The 23,955-nt window shown below is 42.1% G+C and overlaps 1 protein-coding gene across 1 annotated transcript in view; it reads right to left on the minus strand.

Moving 5' to 3' along the window:
* Positions 1–22,607, minus strand: part of ARHGEF33 (Rho guanine nucleotide exchange factor 33) — a 241,513-nt gene extending 218,906 nt beyond the window's left edge. Inside the window, exon 1 of the mRNA XM_040350765.1 lies at positions 22,461–22,607. Within this exon, the coding sequence (XP_040206699.1) occupies positions 22,461–22,518 (58 nt within the window). The 5' untranslated portion in view covers positions 22,519–22,607. The remainder of the gene's footprint in view (positions 1–22,460) is intronic.
* Between the last annotated feature and the right edge of the window lie 1,348 nt (positions 22,608–23,955).

The following is a 23,955-nucleotide window of genomic DNA, read 5'->3' on the forward strand; positions in this document are numbered from 1 at the left end:
GTTTAAATCCCCGAGCAGCAGGAGGTGTTTGGTGTTTAGGGTATAGGCAATGACATGAGCAGGTGCGTTTTTGGACCCGGTGGTCTATAGACCACAGTAGTATGTGAACGCTGTCCTGGGGATTTGTTTGCAGTTGCAGAGTGAGGGTTTCCATAAATGGAAGTGAGTTTTGAAGGTCTGGTTAAGTGATCGAGAGGTGAGTCTTGTGGATCACTGCCAGACCTCTTCCTCTTTGCCCTAATCTGTTTTCTGTTAGAATGTGATAATTCTCTGGCACCAGTTCTCCTAGAATGGTGTTACAGTCGGCTGTTAGCCAGCTTTCTGTGATAAAGAGGCAGTCTAAATCGTTTTGTAGGATGAAATCATGGATTTCTTGTCTGTGTTTTACTGCTGATTAACCTATAACTCAGGCAGTATTTGGACAATAGGAAGTACATCCCCAGTACTTCCCCAATGAGAAACATGGCCAGAGATGTCTCCCGGGAGAAACTAATAAACCTGTTGCCTGAAAGGCAACCTGTTGGGACCACAGAGACAGAGTAAGAACACAGCAACTATGGGATGAAATCTCTAAGCTTGTGACACCAAATTGGTCCACCATGACTCCCAAACAGCATGATCAATGTATCGCCTAACTCCAGCATGCTTTCTTGTCAGTGTTTTTATGTAATCATGAGATTATGTGAGTAATGTACTGTTCAGCCTCTCGCTGCAACAGAGCCAAACCATGTGGCACTCTGCTTTGCATGTATTGTAGACATGTGCAATTCCTTTAGTTTCTAATTCGTTTTTTAACGAAAATTCGGAAATTCGTTCATTCCGAATTTTCATATTAACAAATTTTTTATTTCCGAATTTTCAGACTTCCGAAAATTTAGAATTTTCGAATTTCCGAAAATTCCAATTTTCGGATTTATGAAATTTTTGTATTTCCGAATTTTTCAATTTCCGAATTTTTTAATTTCCGAATTTTTAATTTCCGAATTTTCGTATTTCTGAATTTTTTCATTTCCCAATTTTCGTATTTCCGAATTTCGAAAATTCGGATTTTCGGAAATACAAAATGTTTTCGTTTTTTTTAATTTTCAAATTTTAGAATTTTAGAAATTCAGAATTTTCGAATTTTTCATTTTTATTTTCGAATTTTTACATTTCAAATTTCGAATTTTCAAATTTCAAATATTCGAATTTTCGAATTTTTTATTTTTCGAATTTTCATTTTTCGAATTTTTCATTTTCGAATTTTCACATTTCGAATTTTCACATTTCGAATATTCGAATTTTCGTTTTTTTTTCGAATTTTCATTTTTGAATTTTCGAAAAAAAATATCGAATTTTTCATTTTAGAATTTTTCATTTTCGAATATTCGAATTTGCGAATTTTTTATTTTTCGAATTTTCGAATTTTTCATTTTCGAATTTTTCAATTTCGAATTTTCGAATTTTTCATTTTCGATTCTTGAATTTTTCATTTTGGAATTTCGAATTTTCGAATTTTTAACTTTTGAATTTCGGAAATTCGAATTTTCGGAAATACAAAAAATTTTCGTTTTTTTTTAATTTTCAGATTCTAGAATTTTAGAAATTCTAATTTTTTATTTTCGAATTTTTCTTTTTCAAATTTCGAATATTCGAATTTTCGAAAAAAAAAATCGAATTTTCATTTTCGATTTTTTTTTTCCAATTTTTCAATTTTCGAATTTTTCATTTTCGAATTTGCGAATTTCGAATATTCAAATTTTTTTTTTTTCAAATTTTTCTTTTTCGAATATTCTAATTTTCGAATCTTTTATTTTTCGAATTTTCGAATTTTTCAATTTCGAAATTTCGAATATTTGAATTTTTTATTTTTCAAATTTACAAATTTTTTACTTTGAAAGTTTCGAAATTTCGAATTTTCGAAAATGAAAAATTCGAAAATTCGAAAAATAAAAAAATTGAAAATTTGAAAATTAAAAAATCGAAAATTCGAAAATTAAAATTTCCGAATTTTCGTATTTCCGAATTTTCGTATTTCCGAATTTTTGTATTTCCGAATTTTTGTATTTCCGAATTTTCGTATTTCCGAATTTTCGTATTTCCGAATTTTCGTATTTTCGAATTTTCGTATTTCCGAATTACCGTAATTACATTTACCGCATGCGGGGGCAGAGGGGGTCATGTCATGTGGAGGCTGGAGCTGAATGAAACAATTCACTGGTTGCTATGGCCGCCCCGCTTGGCGTGTATCAACCAGTGACGTCACACGCAGAGACTGGGAGCAGAGGGAGGCGGCCGACCGAGGGACAGCGCCAGCATGTCAGACTGCTCCCCTCCCTCCTCGTGTCACACACAGAGCTGGCAGCTGCGGGGGTGACTGTCTCACAGGCGCACCATGACAGGCAGGCCGAGCGGATGTATGGAGCCGGGAAGACGGGATGGGGAAGTTCCCTCGACTGCAGCACCTCTGCCCCGTCAACTAGTCTCACCTCCACTTGTCACACTGTGTTCTGTTACCTCAGGAGAGCAGGGATGGCTGGAGAGGAGAGTTGTGTGAAGTTGGAGTGCGGCTTATTACACTCAGCTGAGAGGAATGCCGTTGTGAAGTGTGCTGTACACACCTTCTCTACTAACACAGGCTTACCGGCTCCAGGCGTGCCTCAGCTTGTCACCCTGTGCTGGGGAGACAGCTTCGTGCCTGTCTGACTGTGATCGCATGCTACAACTACTCTAATGGCTGGATACATGGAAATTAATGATCTTTTCTATAGACCCACCTTCATGTCACTAAGACTAAACACTCTCATAAGTTTTATCATTTTTCTTGGTGTTTTATATTGCATAGTGTTTTAGCATATGGAAGGATTAGGTCAGTTGTGGTCAATTTTCCTGGAGATGGAGGTCATTAGATGGGATGCCTGACATCACCAAAGGGGCCATGCATGATGATCAGTGGATGCAGTGCTAAAAAAGTCATGCAAGTTACAGGGGGTGGGCAGAGTCTGTGAGCATGTAGTGGGGGAGCATACATGGCTGTGACATTGGGCCCCCCCACCTGTGACACTGACCCCCCCACCTGTGACAGTGGCTTCCCCCACCTGATGCCCCCACCTGTGCCCCACCTGTGACACTGCCCCCCGCCTGTGACACTGCCCCCACCTGTGACACTACTCCCCCACCTGTGATACTGGCCCCCCCCACCTGTGCCCCCATCTGTGACACTGCTCCCCCACCTGTGCCCCCGCCTGTGACACTGCCCCCTCCACCTGTGCCTGTGACACTGTCCCTCACCTGTGACACTGACCCCCACCTGTGCCCCCGCCTGTGACACTGCTGCCCACCAGCAATACTGTACAATACCATTCATCACACTCCACCTCCACATGCCCAGCAATACTGTACAATATCATCACACTCCAACGTGATTGCATTGTAGAATGTTAAAAAAAAACAGTTACTTTGCTGAGTAACTAATTACTTTGCCAATGAAGTAACTGAGTCACTAACTCAATTACTTTTTCGGACAAGTAATTTGTAACTGTAACTAATTACTTTTTTAAAGGAAGATGAGCAACACTGTCCGTTAGTGAAGATGACATCGCCGCGACTTTCTGCAACTCCTGGTGGGCTGGAATGCAGATGGCTCCAAGTGCTCTAAAAACATAGGCCGATCCGCCTGCTAGATTAGCAGGGCCATCCTCCAAGATTCCTCTGTAGCAGGCGATCCGGCTCTCAACTGCATAGGCTGCAGTCTCTCACTCCTGGTCACACACACAGACCTCCTGCTGGCAGGTGTTGAATGGCATCTAGAGAGGCTGAAAGCAGGCTGCGCCGCTCCTTTTATCTCTCCTTCCAGCAGGCTGTTCTGTGCACTTTGCATTGTGTGTCCTGTAGTCCAAAACTGATTCAACAAAATGAGTCACTTCCTCATCCAGACTACATATACCACAATGCATGGTTCTGCTCACTTCTCAGAAAGAAGGAAAATCCTGACAGAGTTCAGCAGATACTTGGGGGAGCCAAACTCTTATTTAAGAAACAATGACCCATTCAACATAAGAACTATAGTAGCAACCCCAGGGCTACACACTCCCCCCACTTAAACTCTTTGGTCCACAAAGATATAGAGAGACCCCTTTCAATTTGCTAAAAATGGAAGGAATACATTGTTAATGATTTATTTTGTTTAACATCAACCACAATCTAGGTCTAACAGGTCTAACACACTTCTGGGTTCCTTTGGAACCATCTATACACATTTTCAGTCAATTCATACTCCAACTCATTGGTGTCAGAGGTAAGAGCAGAGTCGCCCCCTACCCAATTGACAGTAGGGGGTGTAGCATCAGGAGCTGTTCTGCTAATGGTATCAATAAGCTTCTCTGAGCTCTCTCCCAGTTTATTATAAGTGAGTCTCTTCAGAGGGTGTACACTTCGTCTCAGCCGTATTGGAGAATATGTTCCAGCAATCTGTGTAGAGTCTCTGGCTGTTTTGTTAGTATTGTTGTGGATGTTGGGCTCCATTAAGGAGTGCTCTCTCACAGGTTCCGGACTAAACACAGCACATGGCATACAATCCCCTTTTGAAGAGAGAGAGAGAGGGATTCTCTTGGTTATCTGTGCTCGCCCCTCCTGGAGTGAGGCCTTCAACTTCAAAAGCGCAATTTGTTTCTGATTCAGTAACTGGTAAGGGCTCGCTAGAAAAGTCTATCCAATCCCTAGTCTCTTGTTCAGAGGCAACTCTCTCAGTTTTAGCTTTCCCCACATCCTTAAAGGGTGGTAATGACTTCAGCCCCAGGGACTGACATACTTATTTGTTCCTGGAGGCTGTGGAGATACCACTTTAGTTATTTCTATTGGTTGCTGTGGCAGCACTTCAGTAGCTACTGTTTCTTTTTCTATTCTCTTTAACAGGCTGTCTGTTGAGTTATCATCAGTAGCCCACAACCAAAAGGGTGTAGTCACAATCTCATCATCCTCCTCATCCACTTCAATCCTCCTCCTTCCTGGTGAAGACGCTGGACTAGAAGAAGTCTAGAAACATGTGAAAACAGTCTTTTCCAAACTCTTCTTCTGTGGTAGGAATTTATTTTTGTGAGCGTGTCCTAGGTGGAGTTGGTTTGGAAAGGGGCTGTGGAGGTACTTGAGGCACTCTCACCGCATCGGAGATTGGTAGCAATTGATTCCTGTGCCACATCTTTAATGGTCCCTGTGATACATTTGCCTATATGTCTCAGTGTACTGCTCCCTGCTAGCCATGGGTAGAGGTAGAAAGGAATTTCATGTGTGATTCATTCCTCTGACAGGTTATTGACGTGCTAATGTCCCCTCACTATTCTAAACGTTAATTGATCTATTGTGTTGTGTAAAGAAGATCTGTGTTTACCCTTAAAAGATGAGTATTGTATCATCAGGCTAAATGATTAGAGAAGTAGTATGTTAATTATTCTGATTGCTTCAGTGTAGTAATTAACTCCAGTGATGTCTTTATCTAAAGAAACGTGTCTGCATGGTCGGCTCCGACTTGTCTCCTATAATCTGTATGGGAAACCCCACTGTGTGAGGGGGGGCGTTCCTAACAGGCTGTAACCACATATAAGCTGAGTTTTTGTGTCAATAAAGTGTCTTGGTTCCAGCATCCAGTCTTGACTCATGTGTGGGGAATCCTGTGATGTTCTTGTATGGAGAGGAGGGAATGCTTGACGGGGATATCATACCGATACCGTCACAAATTGGTTGGCAGCAGCGGGATCTTCCCTTCTACTCTCCTTCACACCCGGATTCCAAGCAGACACTGGAAGAACTACTGGAAGGATTGCTAGCAACAAAACCAAGCGGGTCATCATAGCGGAATCAATGGAGATAGACCAGGAGGACGGGATTGCAGCAACGCCAGCAGTACAAGAGATGGATACACCAGTGATTCAGGAGGAGGAATCGCCAGCCAACAAGCTAATGAGAGAGAAGCTAGCGTGGTTCGGCCCGAACCCAACGCCGGATGTGGTGCTGAAAGTGATGGACCTGTTAGCGGAGGAGGATAAACAAATAAGGGACGCAGAACTACAGAAGGCTAAACAAATAAGGGACGCAGAACTACAGAAGGATAAACAAATAAGGGACGCAGAACTACAGTTAAAACTGGCAGCAGTCCAACAAGCAGCCGCACCTTCTCCGAACAGTGAGTACAGCACAGCAGACGCAAGGAAGATTCCGTTTAGCGCTTTTAAAGCTTTTGATGAAAAGGACTGTGAAATTGATAACTACCTGGCGGATTTTGAGCGACAATGTAACCTGCACCGAATAGCTAGAAGAGAGTGGGTTGCAATATTGTCAGGCAAACTGTCAGGCAAAGCTTCTGATGCTTTCCGGACCGTGCCAGATCAGGATATCCATAGCTACGCCCGGGTTAAAGAAGTGCTCCTGGCTCGTTATGCAGTAACCCCAGAGTCCCACCGACAGAAGTTCAGGGACTCACGCAAAACCACGAAAGACTCTTATGCAGAATGGGCATGCCAGCTGTCCCTGTCGGCCTCTAACTGGGTTAACAGCAGCCAGGCCACCACCACAGAGGACATTTTGCAACTAATGCTCCTGGAGCAATTTTACAATCACATCCAGACGGATGTCAAAGATTGGGTGAGAGATCGCAGGCCCATGACTCTACCAGAGGCCGCGAAGTTGGCGGATGAATATGCGGATACTCGCAAGACAAACCAGGTCACACCACGGGTACAACCTCCACAACCAACAGCGCCCTCACACCCACCAGCCGCTAGATACCAACCTCCTAACAGACCGGTGACATCTAGCCCTCGCTATCCACGCCAGGAGGACAACGAACAACGCTGCTTCTGGTGCAAACAGTTGGGTCACTTCAAGCAGAATTGCCCCATGAATGACAACACCAGGTCAAATTGGTCTCAACCTGGGTACCGCCCACCAGCAGCAGCCCATTGTGTAGACTCGGCTTGGGATCCCCAGAAGCGGGGTCGGGAAGAACCATTGGGCACCCCTTACGAAGCCCTCATGGTACAATCTGCTATTACGGACAACAGGGAACACCATTGTCAGCTGGTCATGGGCTCCAGCCCTGAGCCGGAGGGGCTCTGGAGGGAGCTGGGCAGAAAGAGGCACCGCCGGCCATCCTTCAAGAAGAAGAGGTCCTGGAAGTCATATAACCAGCGGACCTGGGAGGAGAAGAAGCGACTGGAGGAGAGGGAGTCGCAGCGGGCGTCCCAGATGCAGGCCGAGATGTTCGCCAAGGGCCCACCGGTGGCCCCTTACACCACCACCCAGTTCCTGATGATGAAGGACCACGTGGAGAGCCTGCAGGACATGAGCAAGCAGGATCTGATCCGTGAGTACATAGAGCTAGAGGAGTGCATAAGCCGCATGGAGGAGGAGAACAACCACCTGAGGTCACAGCAGGCTGACCCCCCCCAGGCTCCATGAACTGGAGATGGAGCTGGAGAAGCTCCAAGAGGAGAACCGGCGGCTGCGGAGGGAGCAGGGGGTGGCTGACCTTATGGGGCTCTGAGTCCCCTCTCTCCCCCCCCCCCGGACTCTGAGCACCAGTGCTACAACAAATATAACTTTTCCTTTTTATGAATCTCCTGTGATTGTCACTTTAGAGCCATAACCTGCCCCCTCCCATAGCGGGACACCTAGACGGCGGCGCACAGACCCATTCGCTGTCTTCACACTGACTTCTGGTGACTTTGCAGATCGCACAAAGACTTGGGGACTGACCGGCGTGTGATCTGACGACCCGGTGACATACCTGAGTCTGAAGCAGTTGTCAAGGGAGGTCAGTCATGCCAAACGGAGGTAACCTCGGACTAAAAGCTCTGAACCCGTCAACCCTACTGGACCAGGGAAGGTCCAACCGGATTTGCCGGAGCAGGGAGCAAAAGGGGGGCCATTGTGATACATTTGCCTATATGTCTCAGTGTACTGCTCCCTGCTAGCCATGGGTAGAGGTAGAAAGGAATTTCATGTGTGATTCATTCCTCTGACAGGTTATTGACGTGCTAATGTCCCCTCACTATTCTAAACGTTAATTGATCTATTGTGTTGTGTAAAGAAGATCTGTGTTTACCCTTAAAAGATGAGTATTGTATCATCAGGCTAAATGATTAGAGAAGTAGTATGTTAATTATTCTGATTGCTTCAGTGTAGTAATTAACTCCAGTGATGTCTTTATCTAAAGAAACGTGTCTGCATGGTCGGCTCCGACTTGTCTCCTATAATCTGTATGGGAAACCCCACTGTGTGAGGGGGGGCGTTCCTAACAGGCTGTAACCACATATAAGCTGAGTTTTTGTGTCAATAAAGTGTCTTGGTTCCAGCATCCAGTCTTGACTCATGTGTGGGGAATCCTGTGATGTTCTTGTATGGAGAGGAGGGAATGCTTGACGGGGATATCATACCGATACCGTCACAGTCCCTTTTCCCCCATCAGGTCTAATTTGATACACAGGTAATCCAGGTAGTTGCTTGCATGCAACGTAGGGCTACGGCCTCCATCGATCTGCCAGCTTATGTTTTTCATGGCTTTCTCATAGGCCTGTCATAAATTCTTGCGCAATCTGTTCACAATAGCCCTTATGTGACACTAAAGGAGTGTTGTCAATTGAAGTACCAAAGACCAGGTCAACAAGAAGACGGGCTTCTCTTCCAAACATAAGCCGATTGGGGGAATAGCCGGTAGCATCACTCTCTGTGCTATTATAGGCATGCACTAGCGTGGCTATATGATTACCCCAATGCTGTTTCTTCTCTGGTGACAAAGTCCCCAACATGTTTAGCAAAGTCCAGTTGAATCGTTCAGGTTGAGGATCCCCTTGGGGGTGATACGGTGTGGTACAAGACTTTTTGATACCCAGTAAGGCACACAGCTGATGGATTAGTCGGCTCTCAAAATCTCTTCCTTGGTCCGAATGGATCCGTACTGGTAACCCATAGTGCACAAAAAACATTTCCATAAGCACTTTAGCCACAGTGCTATCTTTCTGGTCTTTGGTAGGAAAGACCTGTGCATATCGGGTCACGACCAGGATGCTGTTTCTTCCACCTGTATCGGGTTCCAGGCACAGAAAGTCAATGCAAACCAGATCTAAAGGCCCCTGACTATGTAAGTGACCCATTGGGGTAGCCCTAACCAGTAGACATGTGCAACTCGTTGAGTTCCAAATTAGTTTTTTAACAAATTTTGACAAATTAGTTAATTCTGAAATTTCCGGATTTTTTAATTTCCGAGTTTTCGGATTTCCGAAATTTAAAATTTCAGAATTTTCGAATTTCCGAACTTTCGAATTTCGTAAATTCGAAAATTCGGAATTTCGGAAAAATTTAAAATTGGAAATTTTGGAAATTTGAAAATCTAAAATTCGAAAATTTGAAATTCGAAAATGGGAAATTTTAATTATTTTAATTTTCGATTTTCAGAAATTTGAAATTTCGAAAATTTGAAATTCGAAATTGCAAAATTCGAAAATCTAAAATTCGAAAATGGGAAATTTAGAATTTCCGAATTTTCGAATTTCGTAAATTCGTAAAATCATAAATTCAGAATTTCAGAAATTCGTAAATTTGAAAATTGGAAGTTTCGAGATTCGAAATTGCAAAATTCGAAAATCTAAAATTCGAAAACCTAAAATTCAAAAATTGGGTTTTCGAATGTCAGAATTTTCGAATTTCCGAATTTTCAAATTCAGAATTTTCTGAATTTCCGAACTTTCGAATTCCGAATTCAGAATTTTCGAATTTCCCGAATTTCCGAATTCAGAATCTTCCGAATTTCCCGAATTTTCTAGTTTCCCGAATTTACCGAATTTACGAAGTACGAATTTGTAAAAAACTAAAAAAAAAAAATTTTCGGCAGTGCACATGTCTCCTAACCGGCAACATTTTCTGCTGGATACAGGTTAGACATGAGATAACGTGTCGGCTGCACCATTATAATTCCCACTGATAGATTCTCCCTGGAAATGACATTTGTATGTTAAACCCAGTTATGTCAACCTACGCATGAAGGACATTATGAGAAGTGACCCTTTATAAAAAAATTGGGCTGTGGCCAAATTATCAGTAAAGAGAATGACCGAGTTCTTAGACCAATTTGAACAATGCCGAAGTCTGAGCAAACTTGGGCATATGCAATACTTCCAGGGGCCGGGTTTACAGGGGGGTTGTGGAGGGGGGAGTCTCAGTATTGCATATGCAATACTTCCGCGGGCCGGGTTTACAGGGGTGGTTGTGAAGGGGGGAGTCTCAGCTGGGCTGTCAGTCCACGTAGCTGATTTAGGACATCTGCAGTCTCAGACCAGGATTGGGGGATTAGAAAAACATGACTTAGTACTCGGTGGAGAAACCCTTGTTGGCAAGCACAGAGGTAAGACGTTTCTTGTAGTTGGTTACCAGGTTTGCACACATCTCAGGAGGGATTTTGGTTCACTCTTCTATATACATCTTCTCTATATTCTTAAGGTTTCTTGGCTGTCACTTAGCAACTTGAAGTTTCAGCTCCCTCCATAACATAAACGGGATTAAGGTCTGGAGACTAGCTAGGCCACTCCCTGGCCTTAATGTGCTTCTTCTTGAGCCACTTCCTTGTTGCCTTGGCAGTATATTTTGGGTCATTGTCATGCTGGAAGACCCATCCATGACCCATCTTCAGTGTTCTGGCTGAGGGAAGAAGGTTCTCATCCAAGATTTTACAATACATGGCCCCATCCATTGGCCCCTAAATGCGGCAAAGTTGGCCTGTACCTTTAGTGGAGAAACAGCTCCAAAGCATATTGTTTCCACCCCCATGCTTGAATGCAGGGATGGTGTTGTTAGGGTCATTGTTTGCATTTTCTTCCCTCCAAACACGGCAAGCCTATTTAATGCCAAAGAACAAAATGTTGGTCTCATCTGACCACAGCACTTTCTCTCAATCCCTTTCTGAATCATTTAGATGTTCATTGGCAAACTTCAGACGGTCTAGTACATGGCCTTCTTGAGGAGGGGAACCTTTCAGGTGCTGCAGGATTTCAAACCATGGCTGTGTTATTATGTTACTGATGGTTTGTTTGGTGACTGTGGTCCCAACTGCCTTGAGATCATTCACAAGCTATTTCCGTGTAGTTCTGGGCTTATTCCTCACATTACTCATGATCATTCTTACCCCATTAGGAGAAATCTTGCATGAGGCTCCAGACTGAGGGCGATTGATGGTTATTTTGTATTTCTTCCATTTGCGAATAATCACTCCAACAGTTGTCTCCTTCTCACCAAGATTCTTGCTGATGGTCTTCCAGTCTTGTGCAGGTCTACAATCTTGTCCCTGGCATCCTTTGACAGCTCTTTGGTCTTGCCTAAGATGGTGATGTTTGAATGGAAGAAAGATTCTGTGGACAGGTGTCTTTTATACACATAGCAAGTTGCCATTAGGATCACCTTCTTAAATTGGCAGGACTAATTTGAGCACATACTGTAGCCAGTGTGTAGGGGCCAGAATTATTGTTTCAATGGTAGGGGATCAAATACTTATTTTACTCACTTTATTTTTGTAACTGTTTCTTAAAGCCAGAAGATTGGAATGTTAAATGAAAATAGTTTTGAGGCATGTCTGTAATATATATATTTTTTTTTTTGTATGAACATTTTCCAAGAGTTTGTATATAAAGTGCTCTTTGTGCTCAATAATACAGATTCATGTAAAATAAAGTGCCTCTAAGGCCTTGTACACACGATAGGACAGCCAGAGGACAAGGGTCTGAAGAACCGTTGTCTTAGGTTAACCTATGAAGCTGACTGATGGTCCATCGTGCGTACACACCATTAGTTAAAAAAACGATCGTGTCAGAACGCGGTGACGAAAAACACGACGACGGGCTGAAAAAAACAAAGTTCAATGCTTCCAAGAATGCGTCGACTTGATTCTGAGCATGCGCGGGTTTTTAACCGATGCTTTTGCATACTAACGATCGGTTTTGACCTGTCCATCGGTTACATTTTAAAGCAAGTTCTCATTTTTTTAACCTAAGGTCTACCAACCTATGGGGCCTACACACGATCGGTTTGGACTGATGAAAACGGTCCTTCAGACCGTTGTCCTCTGGCTATCCTATCGTGTGTACAAGGCCATTAGAGTCGGTTCACACTGCAGCGGCACGACTTCGGGGGCGACTCTGCAAGTCGTCCTGAGGACGACTTCAGAGGCGATTTGCAAAACGACTTCTGTATAGAAGTCAATGCAGGTCGCCCCGAGCTGCCCCCAAAGTCGTGCAGGAACCTTTTTCTAAGTCGGAGCGACTTGCGTCACTCCTATTAGAACGGTTCCATTGCATTGAATGGGACGCGACTGATCAGGCGGCTGAGCTGCCTGACAAGTAGCCCCAGTGTGAACCGGCTCTAAATCTATGAATATACATTTCTATATATATATATATATATATATATATATATATATATAAATAAAATGTGAGCACACTAATATATAGAAGGGAAATTAAATGTCCAATTGGTTTGTCCGCTCTGTATATATCTATATGGTCTCAGAGGCAGTCCTCAACAAAGCAAAGATTTGTTCAAATGCTGTTTTCCTTTATCCACTTTACATTAATGTGTCATTCATTAAATCCGAGGCTGGTGTCCTGTCGAGAAAATGCCCGCTATCGAGAAATGCCCACTATCAAGAAATGCCCGAGTGGAACTGCGCATTCGCAATACGGAGCCGCAGAACAGTCAATTGAAGGTGGGCTTTTTGTATATTAGATAAAGATTTATTTTGCAGATTTGTTTGGCCATCGATAAAAATTACACCCCCCGGCACTGCCCATCATTGAAAAATCCGCCCACTCATGTAAATTTCCGCCCCTCACCTACATGAACGGGCCTCGGCAACGCGAGACAGCGGCTGATCATAAACTCAGCTTTTCTGCGGCTACGTGCGGCGCATGGGCAGTTCCACCCGGGCACAATTCGATAGGTGGGTCCCCAATCCTGAGAAGATCCCAAGCGTTGTTCCCTTGAGAGGAAGCTGTTCGGTGGGGAGTCCACCTGAGGAGAGCCAAGAGAGGCTGGCGATCCAATAGGGTCTCGACAATCCACCGGGGATCAAGGTAACCGGGTACTGAAAGGCTGGACATTGGTCACCTATCAGTCGTAACCTAACTACTAACTGCCTGAAGGAGATCCAGACTCAAAGTTTATTAAGGAGGATTATCTCTGCTATCTCAATTCAAAGGAGGGTCTGTGGCAGAGCCTTTTCCCTAAGTTCCGAGTAATACTCTGGCTGCCAGGTCAGTGAAAGAGGCCTGTCCAGGTACACTATACCCACTCTGGCTAGAGTGGCAAAGAAAATAAAGTGTTGTTGGAAGCAGGACTGTTTCCCTATTGTTACGCCTGAATCTGCATTTTCTCCTTCTACTGCATCTTTACTCTTCACCTCAAGTTTTATTGTTTTTACCCGGCTGGGTAATAAAGAGCAGAGAAAATGACACCTGTCGTGGATATTCCGTTACTACTGCTTTCACCATACACCCCTCGACGGCGTAGGAGCCACGAGGTAACATGCCACCCAAAACAAACCAGCAGCTTTTTCGAGGGTAGTGCTACACAGTATATACAGTTGTTCTCATAAGTTTACATACCCTGGCAGAATTTATGATTTCTTGGCCATTTTTCAGAGAACATGAATGATAACACAAAAACTTTTCTTTCACTCATGGTTAGTGTTTGGCTGAAGCCATTTATTATCAATCAACTGTGTTTACTCTTTAAAAATCATAATGAGAACAGAAACTAGCCAAATGATCAAAAGTTTACATACCCCAGTTCTTAATACCGTGTATTGCCCCCTTTAACATCAATGACAGCTTGAAGTCTTTTGTGGTATTTGTGGATGAGTCTCTTTATCTGCTCATGTGGGAAAGCTGCCCATTCCTCTTGGCAAAAAGCCTCCAGTTCCTGTAAATTCTTGGGCTGTCTTGCATGAACTGCACATTTGAGATCTCCCCAGAGTGGCTCAATGATATTGAGGTCAGGAGACTGAGATGGCCACTCCAGAATCTTCACTTTATTCTGCTGTAGACAATGACAGGAGCAATAACATACTGCACAAATCTTGTCATCAATTTTGACCAAATTTCCTGTGCCTTTGTAGCGCACACATCCTCAAAACATCAGCAATCCACCTCCATGTTTCACAGTAGGAATGGTGTACCTTTCATCATAGGCCTTGTTGACTCCTCTCCAAATGTAGCGTTTATGGGTTGTGACTTTGTGGCAGAAGGTTTGAGGCTTGTCTCTGTGCTGTTTGGTGTATTGTAAGCGGGATACTTTGAGGCATTTGCGTAGTAATGGCTTTCTTCTTGCCACTCAACCATGCAGCCCATCTTTCTTCAAGTGCCTCCTTATTGTGCATCTTGAAACAGCCACACCACATGTTTTCAGAGAGTCCTGTATTTCACTTGGAGTTATTTGTGTGTTTTTCTTTCCATCCCAAACAATTTTCCTGGCAGTAGTGGCTGAAATTTTAGTTGGTCTACCTGACCATGGTTTCAACAGAATCCCTCATTTTCCACCTCTTGATTAGAGTTTGAACACTGCTGATTTGCATTCTCAATTCAATTTCAAATTCCATGGATATCTTTTTATATTCCTTCGTGATTTATACAGTTTAACTACCTTTTCCCGCAGAACCTTTGACAATTATTTTGCTTTCCCCATGACTCAGAATACAGAAACGTCAGTCCAGCACTGGATGAAGGATGCAAGGGTCTGTCAGGAGTCCAGAAACTCATTGACCCTTTCTACACACACACACACACACACACACACACACACACTATTTACAAGCAAACAGATCACAGGTGAGGATGGTTACCTTTATAAGCCATTCAAACCCCTTTGTGTCAACTTGTGTGCATGACATGTTAAATAGCCAAAATCACCAGGGTATGTAAACTTTTGATCAGGGTCATTTTGGTAGTTTCTGTTGTAATTATTATTTAAAAAGAGTAAACACAGTTTATTGACAATAAATGGCTTTAGCCAAACACTAACCATGAATGGAAGAAAAGTTTTTGTGTTATCATTAATATTCTCTGATAAATGGCCAAGAAATCATAAATTCTGCTAGGGTATGTAAACTTATGAGCACAACTGTATATATCTATATATATATATATATATATATATATATATATATATATATATATATATATATATATATATATATATATATATATATATATATATATCATTTATTTCTTTTTTGGGGTGTATTTTGCTGCTGTTAAAGTTTTTTTTAGACATTAACAAAGAAGAGAAAATGAAGTCCAAATAACAACTTCATAAATTTAAAGAGACAGTAACACAGGCAGGTGCCCAGTGTAAAAATCTCAAACATTTCTCTTCTGCTCCCTTTTTTGCTATTGTCTAAATAGTCTAAGACATCAACAAAATGCTCCAAAATATGTGTAAACACATAATTACCTATGCCTCCCTTGAGTGTTCAATGGCTTAAAGCTGCTAATCAAATACTTCCACATAAGAAATTAATGTATGAACGTAGAGAAACTCCTCAGAGTTATTCTAAAATTTGGAATAGATGTCTGAATTCATCACTTACTCTTAGTAACTCTTCAGCACAGTATGCAAAACATTACAAAAAGACCTCAATAAATTAGAGCAACTATATATAGGGCAACTAAATGGCAAATGAGGTTTAATGTAGGGACCTGTAAAGTAATGCACTTGCGGATACAAAATATGAATGCTGGCTACAAGCTAGGGGGGGGACTCCTGGGGGAATCAAAGATGTAAATTGATCTGTGGGTCCTACTTGATGACAGATTCAGTAACAGCATACAATGCCAAGCTGCTGCTAGAGCCACTGCACTCGATTTCCCCATTAACACAGTCAGTGTTAATGGGGGAATCTTTCCCATAGCGCTATTATGTTCTGACAGCGGGCATTCTTCCCTGCCAGCAAAACACAATGATTAGTGTTGCCGGTTATAGCTGGTGGCACTAATCGTTTGGGAGAAACCATAAGGCTGGTTGTATACAAGTTGATTGATAGGGTGCCCATACCTGCAGGGTCGATCCTAAACAGGGTGCGCAGGGTGCTTTGCACCCAGGCACCTGCAGAGGTGGGGGTACCGAAGTGCCAGAGTTCTCCCCTTATTCTGGTAGTGCTCGGGGGAGGGGCTGCTTCTTTTCCTGATACAAGGGTCCTAGTTTTCAGTGGCTGCTGAGTGCTAATGTGCAGGAATGAATTCCTCACACTGGGAGTCTGGGAAAGCACTTGGGTTCTCACACTGGGATTACAGATGAGGCTTTTTTCAGGCGCTATTTTTAATGCTAAAGCGCCTGAAAAATGCCTCCAGTGTAAAAGGGGTCTAATGGACCATCTCCTGTACTATTATCTGCAGTCTTTGACCATCTCCTGTACTATTGTCTGCAGTCTCTGACCATCTCCTGTACTATGTCTGCAGTCTCTGACCATCTCCTGTATCATGTCTGTAGTATGTCTGGGGGTCTTTCTAACAGACTCTCTAACAGAATTCCTCTCTGTGTCCATCAGAGAGGCCCCCCTCCAGGTCCCAATAAAGTACTCTGCTTCTCTTCCTGTATTTTGTTTATTGTCAAGAGATCATGTAAGGATCCCAAGGTAATTAAGACTTTGTGGGGGAGCATTTCTATGGTTGAGTCGTTGCCATAGAAACATTTGTAAAGGGGAGGGGTTAGTAAAATGACCACACCAATGTGGGGGCACCAGAAATATTTCTGCACCCAGGTGCCTGTGACCCTAGGTTCGGCCCTGCATAGCTGGATCAAAATGCAGCTGGTCCCTGCAGACAAATTTTTATCCACATATTTTTTAAGTCTTTTTTAAGTCTTTTCTAACCTCATAAACAAAAAGAACTAGTAGGATTTCACAGTGATGAAATGTCGACAACAGAGCATCTAAATAATATAAGCTGCAATATTTAGGTATTTTTGAAGTAAGGCTTTGTGAATTAGAACATGTAATAGGTATTATCCCAGTTTGGCTGCAAAAGTGGAAATATACTTCAGCGAGACTTTAAAGCTGACTATCAGTGCAATTTCATTGTGAGCTTGCTGACACTCTGTGTGACTTCATTTAACAGATGTCAATGCAAAATTATAAAAATAGTGTGGCTCTAAATCCATATGTGACAATAATAAAATATGCAATCCTATTGTACAGAATATGAAAATCCTCAATAAATAAATAACAAAATGTTAAATTTCATAAAGTGCAAAATAATGAAGAAAAGTTAATACATTGTATAGAGTTTCTGCCGTATATGAAGAATATAAAATCTTGTGCCAATGTGAAAGTGTAAAAAATCAACCATTACCCTAAAGTAAAGACCATATAAAACTTAATACATCCCCTGCTGGAGCAAATTGGATCATGCTTTGCTGTTTTTTTTTTTTGTTTGTTTGTTTTTTTTTGCCTTCCTCTGTATCAACTGTGGGTATGGGATTTTGTATATAGGATTGGAAAAAAATATTTTAGTTTTTCTTTTCTCCTTTTTATTGGTTGAACTAGATGGCCTAGAAGGCCGTCTGTTTAGAAACCCCTAAAAAACAATACACACAATCTTTATTAAATCACAATCATAAAAAAAAATGTAGGAACTTATAATATAACCTTTATAAAAGAGGAGCAAAAACTATTACAATTAATATGTACTAAACTTATAGGTTCTTCAAAAACTGCTGTATGAGTTACATAGTTACATAGTTAGTCAGGTTGAAAAAAGACACAAGTCCATCTACTGTAGCTCAACCATAACAGTGTACTTTAACCACTTGCCAACCAGCCACCGCAGTGGTGCGCTGTCTGGCGGCCGCGATGTCCACCGACCACCAACAATCGCTCCGCAGAGAGGCAGAATGTGGATCTGCCATGTAAACAAAGCATATCCCCTTTCTGTCAGGGGAGTACAGTGTGATCGTTTGTTCCTTGCTATTAGGAACAACAATCTCTCTGTACTCCCAGTCAGTCCACTCCCCCCACAGTTAGAAAAGCCTACCTAGGACACATTTAACACCTTGATTGCCCCCTAGTGTTATCCCCGTCCCTGCAAGTGTCATTTATTCAGTAATCAGTGCATTTTAATAGCACTGATCGCTGTATAAATGTAACTGGTCCAAAAAAGGGTCAAAAGTGTCTGATCTGTCCGCCGCAATGTCGCAGTCCTGCTAAAAATCACTGATCACTGCCATTACTAGTGAAAAAAAATAATAATAATAAAAATGCCATAAATCTATACCCTATTTTGTAGATTTTTTTGCCCTAAACTGAATGATGAATCTAATATTTTTATGAATAGACAATGCAATAAAAGAAAAGTGTACCATAATAATTATGAACATTTTTAAAAAGTCAATCAACTATTATTAATAAAACACTTTATGTCACATTTCACGACCGAGGCATCATCCTTCCTGAACGCTGGGGAAACCGCGCAGAGACTGCCATGCTGGTGGCTAGGACACATACAGGGGGGTGGAGGTTCTGGGGGAGCGAGCACCTGCACTTGATTAGAGGACAGTATAAAATGACACAATCTCCTAAGGATCTCAGAGTGATCCCAGAAGAGCTGCTGACACACAGATGTATTGGAAAAATCTTATCAATTAAGTGCCTTGGGTGGGATGTGCTAAACTATCTTAAAGCCTCTATGCTCCCGAATAACAAACACAGAATGCATACTTTGATCTATTTTTGATATAGATACGAATGCTTGGAAACGATTTGAGTCCTGTCATCCGCACTATAGATTTGCCTTACAACCTCCATTGTGGGTCATGATTCAATTTCACACCGCCTAAGGTAATTACTTGGGGTTTTCTTGCTATTTAAAACATTTTTTTGCTGTGTGTTTTAACTTATTTTACAATTGGTGGTTTTTGCACTTATTCCCTTGTGCACCATATCACATAAATATTTACACTGAATATATCACAGTTTAATATCACATCTATTTAGTATTTATATTTATTTTTATTTTTTTAGCATTAAAGAGTTTGTTGAAATTAACAGATTGATACAAATCAAGAGCACATGTGGTAAAAACAAAATGTCCATATAAGGAAAAAATAAGTGTGCCTTAGTAATCACAAGAAGCAATAAACGTTAACCACATGCACAAATGCAATTTATCATTAATGCTCTAATGACACTCGTATCTCGATGTGACAAACTGATCAGGATCTCATATAGAATGGCCAATGCATTCTCTTGACTTGTCATTAGTAATATTAAGAAGAAAAGTTAAGGGATAGAAGAGATAAGGAAGAAATATAGATCAACCATAGAGTTCATTTTAACATGACATATTCAGAAACCAGGAGAATAACATTGAGGAGTAATAGCTTGTTACTGTACTCACACTTGTTGGTAGACTGGTTAGCTATTGTCAGATCTGGAAGCTAGTCCAGCTGCATTGTCTGCAAAAACCTTGGGGTATTTAAAAATGGTCCAAAGTTGCCAGGTCTTATGGAACCTCTCAACCTGTTCGCTGGATTAAGCTAGAGTGTCTTCCATTTCATATATTTCTGAGACTCTTTGGAACCAATCTGCAGTAGAAGGGACCCGGGGGGGGAGTTCCAATGAATTGGGATAAGGGATTTGGCCGCATTCAAGAGGTGTTTCGAGAGTGAATGTATTTTTATTTTGTTTGAACATCATGCTCATTCAACAAATTTCACTTATGTATTTTTAGTAGTGCTGTCAAGCGATTAAAATTTCTAATCGCGATTAATCGCATTAATGTCATAGTTAACTCACGATTAATCGCGCGATTAAGGAGGTTCACCCTTTAAAACATTGTTTTTTTGTTTTCTTATTTTTTTTTTTTTTTTTATAATATTAAATAGTGTTTTTTTATTTTTTTACATTTTGATCACTTTTATTGCTGTCACAAGGAATGTAAACATCCCTTGTGACAGCAATAGGTGGTGACAGGTACTCTTTATGGAGGGATCGGGGGTCTAAAAGACCTCCGAGCCCTCCTTTGCACTTCAAAGTATTCAGATCGCCGAAAACGGCGATTCTGAATACTGTGTACTTTTTTAAATCCAGCGCCATTGGCAGCCGAGAAACCGGGAAGTGACGTCATGACACCGCTTCCGTGGTTTCAATGCGGAGACTGAATCAAAGCCGTTTACGGCTTAGTGTCAGTCTCCGCCTGGACACAGAAGGCGCCGGATGGAGGATCGGGTCTCCCGGTGGGACGGGAGGCCCGGTCAGGGCGGCGAAAGGCGGTGGGAGGGGGGGGTGTCCCCTCCCGCTCCTCTGGCATAACAACCGAGCGGCTTTTAGCCGCATCAGTTGTTATGTTTGGATAGCCGATCGCCCGCTCTAAACAACGGTACCGGGATGATGCCTGCGGCTGCAGGCATCATCCCGGTATAACCCCCGAACGTTAATCGCGCGATAAAAAAATTGACGGCGTTAACATGGGTTTGTGTTAACGCCGTTAATAACGCGTTTAACTGACAGCACTAATTTTTAGTAAATACATTTATAACCAAACCACATCATATTTTTTTTAACAATAGATAAAACCACATTATTTTTATATGTTTTTAATAAAAGACTTGTCAACAACTGTCTACTGTATCCCATAGTCATTCACATAGGGGAGGGGCTGGGATCTGAAGGCCCCCTTGTTAAAGGGGGGTTCCCGATTCTGATAAGCCCCCTGCCCGCAGACCCTGACAACCATCGGGCAAGGGTTGTTGGGAAGAGGCACTTGTCCCCATCAACATGGGGGCAAGGTGCTTTGGGGTGGGTTAACATGGGGGCAAGGTGCCACCCCAAAGCACCGATTCCCCCCATGTTGAGGGCATGCGGCCTGGTATGGTTTAGAAAGTGGGGCGCTCCCTCGTCCCCTCCCTTTCCTGACCTGCCAGGCTGCATGCTCAGATAAGGGTATGGATTTTTGGGGGACCCCCACGTCATTTTTTTTGGGGTGGGGGTCCCCTCTGAATCCATACTAGACCCAAGGGCCTGGTATGGACCTGGGGGAGCTGCACTGTTTTTTAGCCCCCTCCTTAGCAACCAGCTATATACAGTGTAAAAAAAAAAGCGAACCGCAAATCGTGGTAAAATCGCAGTAAAAACGTGTGTCCAAAAACGCGGCAAGCACAGCAAAAAGCACTGCAGAAATGCTCAAAAGCAACATGCATACATGTTAATCGAGCCTTATGCAGGTTGCAGTTTGCAAATTCCAGGTGCATTTTGCGTTTTTCAATACATGCTTTTCATCCATTGAAGTCTATGGAACTAAAAACCAGAAAAAAGTCTTTGGCCCTTTCCATAAAATGCACAGATGTTAACTACATCCATAGGAAACCATGTTAAATGAACTGTAGTGTGTTTCTGCAAAACTGAAAATGCGCTAAAAAATGCATAGATGTGAACCAGGCCTTAACCCCTTGGACACTGCAGAAGCATGCAGTTGCAGGGTGCTTGTAGAGTAGCCCAATTTACTTGAATTGGTTGTGGTTGGTAGGCGATAGCACCCATCAAAAGCAACAGGGGGCTTAATTCCTGCTGTGGCATGTGTAAACCTTTGGTTGCTGCCTCAGCAGCCAAAGGGAGGGGTAGGGATTGGGGGCGATAAAAAGGCATCTCAACCGCGTATCCACCTCTTTAAGTTTGTCTACCCCTGCTCTAGAATATATCTATATACTGTATGTATATATAGATATGAATATATCTATATATTTATATGAATATGGGGCCAATAGTATACAAGCTTTTATGCAGAACAAAATAAAACATATAATCAAAAACAGCAACTAGATTTTAAATTATTGCAAATGTTTTAAATATTTGTTAGTTAGAAACAAAAGCAGAAGGTTTAATTAATTTGTATATACCTTCTGCAAACCCACACATTATTTCAAACTCAAACTACTAAACACATTGACAAAGAGCAAGGTTATGAATTAGCTGTGACCGTACTATTACCATAGTACTTTAAATATGACCCTGTCACTGGGCTAATGAGTACAATACAGTAAAGTGTAATTTAAAACATCCAGTACATTTTTTCTAATTCTTTCCCATGTCCAATAAACCTATAATTTTCCATAATGCTAGCCAACCAATATGACAAATTAATGCACACTAAGCAAATTGTGCTTTGCAGCTGGTCTTGAATTCAACCCAAGAATAATTACAGGGACAACACTGTCAAAGGACAAGTGGAAAAATTCAGAAACAGTTTGTTCAAATACGGGACATTTTACAACCAAGTGCACTACAGACTATGAAAGCAGAAAACTTGCAATCACTTAATTATGTCATGCCAGTCATACAGCTCCAATTGTATAGCCAGCACTATAACATTTGGTTAGAGATCAGATAAATGCTCCCGTTAGATATGATATCCTATTGTAATGAAACTCACCCCCATTTGTATTTATAAAGATATTACCTTCTTGTTTGTTTGAATCCATAGCTGACTTGCCCTGTTCTGAAGAAGCACAGATCATCCTTTCACAGAGCTAGTCTGCTGTCTTTAGTGTTGTCTCATGGGAAAGCATGAACTATCATGTGAGTTCAATGATCCTTCATGACGGCCATTGCCTGTTTTCAAAAGAGTATAAAGGGTTTATTGAGATTCTAGTTTCAGAAAATGAAGATGTTGAACTCACATGCAGTGACACGCTGATAAATGATGTATTCCGACATGAGGTTCAGTGCTGTAGGTTATAAGAAATTGCCTTTTACACCTATGCAAATGTAGTGCGCGTGGGTAACGTATACACGAGGCCGTCTTAATAGCATCATGGGCCCCTGGGCAAAGTAATGCTCTGGGGCCCCTACAATGATGACAGTGCAGGTAAACAGACATCAAGTAGGTAGGAGGCAGACTATCACTCTCAGTGCCATCATGGGGCCCCCAATTTCGGGGCAGCGTGGGCTCAATGACCAGCTGCTTTGGAGAAGGTGCAGGGCCCTCTCATGAACTCAAATAAATGTATTTTTATTGCCAGTGTGAATAGGCCCTAAAGAAAAGCTGCTAAGTAAATATATCATACACTGAACAATAAACCAATAAACTGCCACTAAAAAAATATTATTGATGAATGGGTATTATCTGTTCATTATCTAAGGACAGTTTTACTTGTTTTTAGAAAATATAGCCAACTCTGTCATAAGCCATGAGATATGACAGATGGAGTGAAAATAATCTGCTACCATAAACACCAAAAACAGTAACGATCTGTACTGCATTAAAGAATATATTACTACTGACCACACTTGGCATGAGGGCACTGTGTGGTCAGTTTTCTGACTGTGCTGGGAACTCAGCCTGTTCCCATCCAATGATTAGACTTGTGCTGACATGCCCCCCTGCACAACCATTCACTTGTAAGACTAATGTACTCATGCCCCCCCCCCCCCAGCTTTATAAACTCCTTATGCAGCTAAGAACAGAGGGTATACGATGAAACATAACAAAAAGGGGGGGAGTATTCCTTGTGGTGTTGTCACTTGGTTCAAGTAAAATCTTCCTCCTTCAATGTCCCTATTCCCGCCACCACGTACTTCCAGCGCAGCAGGGGTTAATAGAAAGGAGGGAGCTGTGACAGGCACTCATCAAAAGTGCCTGATTATGCCTGCCCTTCATTTATAGAAGCCATGCTGCAGCTTCAATGAATGAAATGTGATCTATGAATGGGGGGAGGACTTTTCAATCACTAGTCCGTCCTCTATTTATAGATAATTTTTCATTTATAGAAGCTGTAGTATGGCTAATATGAATGAAGGAGCTGGGCGGAAAGGGTGGGTATAGTCAGGCTCTCTTTATGAGAGCCTGTGTTTATTTTTATTTTTCCTTAAAGTGGAAGTCTGCTTTTCAACCACTTACGAACCACCCGCCGTCGTTTACGTCCCTACTTTGAAGAGGAGTACCGTTGTTATGG

Source organism: Rana temporaria, chromosome 4 (assembly GCF_905171775.1).
Source record: "Rana temporaria chromosome 4, aRanTem1.1, whole genome shotgun sequence".
Taxonomy (NCBI): Eukaryota; Metazoa; Chordata; class Amphibia; order Anura; family Ranidae; genus Rana; species Rana temporaria.